Source organism: Bombyx mandarina, chromosome 05 (genome assembly GCF_030267445.1).
Source record: "Bombyx mandarina strain Sakado chromosome 05, ASM3026744v2".
NCBI classification, from domain to species: Eukaryota; Metazoa; Arthropoda; class Insecta; order Lepidoptera; family Bombycidae; genus Bombyx; species Bombyx mandarina.
This window is the reverse complement of record NC_143212.1, coordinates 16119045-16122622: the sequence shown is the minus strand read 5'-3', so window position 1 is coordinate 16122622 and position 3578 is coordinate 16119045. Positions and strand designations below refer to the sequence as shown.

The 3578-nt window shown below is 40.2% G+C and overlaps 1 protein-coding gene across 1 annotated transcript; it reads right to left on the bottom strand.

Annotated features, from left to right (window-relative positions):
- Window positions 1-2107: 2107 nt before the first annotated feature.
- Window positions 2108-2956, bottom strand: LOC114247472 (alpha-crystallin A chain). Its single transcript, XM_028180455.2, has one exon. It carries the CDS (start codon window positions 2895-2897, stop codon window positions 2172-2174), a length of 726 nt encoding a protein of 241 aa, XP_028036256.2. The 5' UTR covers window positions 2898-2956; the 3' UTR covers window positions 2108-2171.
- Window positions 2957-3578: the final 622 nt, after the last annotated feature.

Here is a 3578-nt window from a genome sequence, read left to right as displayed (position 1 = left end):
CCTTCGACAAACGAAGCCTGTGGAGAGGATTAAGCGGTAGGCAGCGGCTTGGCTCTGCCCCTGGCATTGCTAAAATCCATGGGCGACGGTAACCACTCAACATCAGGTGGGCCGTGTGCTCGTCTGCCTACAAGGGCAATAAAAAAAATATACTACAAGAGCTGGTTGTACATGCCAGTTTAAGAGTGGGAACCAATTTTTTGGTATCGATGGGGAATCACACTTTATGGATACCCGGCCAACGGGGGTCGAGACCGGGTTATGTCGGACTCCGGCGCCTCCAAAGAACAAGAGGCCTCTTCCAATTGATCCTAGGAGACTACTCCTTTAGAAAGACGTATTAGGGTAAGAAGTTAATCCAACATGATTGCGACTTCTATATCGTTTTTCTAGTCACTTTTCGATTGCATTGTTTAAAGGCCTTTCCTACCTAATCACCGGTAGCCTTAAGGGGCTATTCTAGCTTCACCGAATGGAAGAAGTTGCTAAGATCTACGAGCCTTTTTCATTGAACCGAGCGCTCTAGAGACTGCAAAGGCTAGATGGCAGTAGCTCCCAATCAGTTTCTCCCAGTAACTCCCAACTGCCAGTCAGAATACGTTCTATCACTAAAAATTCCATCGTTTATCCAACTTCATTATCAACTTAAAGTACAGATACCTCCCAGCCGAGCCCTCGAGCTTGCCCACCAGTCCTGGTTACAATGCAAACGCCCGTGGTTCATCAGTAATCCGTGCATCCCAAAAAATCTACCCGAGTCATAGTTTCAAGAACCAAGCGCCAAGCTACTCAAACTCAAGCGTAATTCCAATGTTTTGTATTACGTAACAAGTTTGACACGACAAAAAAAAAAGCCGATTCTGTGCAAATCTAATTATCATAATTAAGTGATAACTTAACACGTAAATGTCAATGATGTAAGCTAACTGGATTCTTAGGATAATAAAAATTAGATCAAGTTGTCTTCAAACTTATGATACATCTCTTAAAAATTTAAATTTTATAACTTAGTTATCCGCTCTATGATTGAATAGTATTGAAGCGTTCTAATTCGCTCAACGGACAAGCTTGGAATATCCTTGCTGTGCTTGGAGTACTCCTGCGGGACCACATAAGGAGGTACATTAATTAATTGGTCAATGGACCTCAACAAATTCCAAAGCTGAATTGTCAGTGGGCAGGCCACAGCTTAAGTATATAATTTTGATTATTCTCTTGCCCCGCACATTATGCATACAAAGAACAATTCATCTACTATGTACCTAAGAATGACTCCTAGTTACTTCTAGCTTCATGACACTCTCATAACTTAGTCTTAGCCATAATAAAATTGGTTCCAAACAAAATGTGGTTTCAGAAAACATTTAATATTAAGTTCGTTTATTCTAAAATGGAGGATTCTAGAATACACTTCTAGAATGAGTGCGAAGTTGTTGGAACACAAACTTATCAAAAAACTATAGGAGAAATTTAAAAAAATTGTACCCGCTCACTTTATAAAATCCTCGACTAAAATTAATTTTAAGAATATCATTTGTTTGCTTAATCATTTCTACCAACAGAGTGTTTTTCAATTCAGCGCAAATGTAAATTGCCAATAAGGCACACGATTAATGTCACCCAACAATTGGAATAATGGAAAATAATTAGACAGTTAAAAAGTTTCTAGAAACTGCACGAATGCGCAGTGAACTGTAGCTCATTGTTGTGTTTGTAAATTCAAACAAAACGCCCAATCAGCTATGCTAACAAAATGTGAATCATATATGAATCATCAGACTAGAGAAATAATATAGTGGATCTTGAACATTCGGAAGTCAAACAGACTTCACAGCGCGCTAGAATGTTCTGTTCTTATATTAAATCTAACAAGTAGCAGTATTTTGCTAAATTAATTTAATTTCGTAACAATGTAGCATAAAACTAATGACAATGGTCGTTATAAAGCAGAAAGCATTGTCTTTATATTACAACCAAAACGGGGCAGGGAATAACTCCATTGTTTACAGAGTCGCAACGTCCCTGCATTTGTATTCAAGCCACGCGCTCTCCATTAAGAAAAAAATAATACTAAACGCATACCGGTAAGCTAAAACAAAACACTGAATTTACATACAAAAAAATATTTTATTAAATACTGATATAATTAAATGCGTATACTAAATTATCACTTAAGCAGAAACTTCGTTTCCGTGTGGGATCACGTTGTCTTTTTCTGTCGCTTCATCGAGTTCGGAGGGCGTGGTCGGTTCTTTCTTCTCCTCGGGTTCCGGTGCTGCAGTCACTACCGCTGGAGCTGATGTCTTCGGCTCCTGAGTCGTAGAAACGTCCAAGGTCTCTACTGTCGTCTTTTCTACAGGCTCGTCCTTCTTGTACGGAGCGCCAGTCTCGACAATAGGTACAACGCGCTCTGTATTTTTTGTTTTATCAACATTTTCGCTGATCGGCGCCGTGACGACAAGGTATCCATCAGAAGTCAGCTCAGCCGTAACATCAGCAGCACTCGAGTTCACAGGTAGGCTGTAGGTGTGGAAGAACTGGCTGGCGAACACGTCATGGTCGTCTTCTTTAGCTTCTTGCGATCCTTGGACGAAGATAAAGTCTCCCTTTACTTTAACTTTAAGGTTGTCTTTCTTGTAGTCCTTAACGTTGACAACGACCTTGAACTTGTCATCGTCAGCGTAGATTCTTGGCCCGATGTCCACAAAAGTGGGGATCAGTTTCCACAGAGGAGCAAACAGACTGAATGGCGAAAGGTTCAGCCATGGGAACGTGAACTGGTCATCTGTAATGGTAACGGGCTGCGCGATAACTTCTTTGTCCCGGGCAGGCAAAGCCGTTACCGTTGTGAAACCGGCGAAAGCGATGAAAACCGCAAAGAGACGCGGTGAGAACATTTTCTTGGATATACGTGTTTCAAACTCGAGTATGCAATTAGAACTGAGGCCAGCGCAGGTGTGGAAGGTTTTATACAAGAGGTGAGGGGCTGGGGGGTGCGTAAGCGCATCGCTGCCTTTACGGTTATAGACTAGTTGATATAGATGAGTTAAAGTCAACTGACTGTCTCTTGGAAGACAACCTCATAACTCGAATGATCCTTAAATTCTTTAAGATTATTTTTTGCATTATTGTCTTCAATATCTGGAACAAATCTATAAAATATACTGTCGAACGGATATAGCCCACCGCTGTAGAAGATATAGGAAAATATATCTGTCAACAGCAAGACAGCATCACGGAAAGGCGTTTTAAGCATACGTTGCGAAAACTTACTGAAAATCTTTGAAGATCGATGCAAAGGCTATTCTTATTAGATACAAGCTGAACCGGCAGACTTTGTAGTGCCTCAATCGATAAATAAAAGACCGAAACTTTTGTATAAAATAAACTTAAAACAAACAAAAGGAATCTGTCTAACGGGGGACACATCAAAGGGAAAACAAAATTGTTATTTTTATTTAATTTCGAGCATTTTCATAGCTATCTTACCTTAAAACTTTCTTTAGACTTCCACAAATAATTCAAGAGCCAAATCGATCCAGCCGTTCTCGAGTTTTAGCGAGACTAACGAACAGCAA

What these genes read in the sequence shown, in the direction of transcription:
- LOC114247472 (XM_028180455.2), bottom strand. Translation starts at nt 2,897, where the DNA reads ATGTTCTCACCGCGTCTCTTTGCGGTTTTCATCGCTTTCGCCGGTTTC.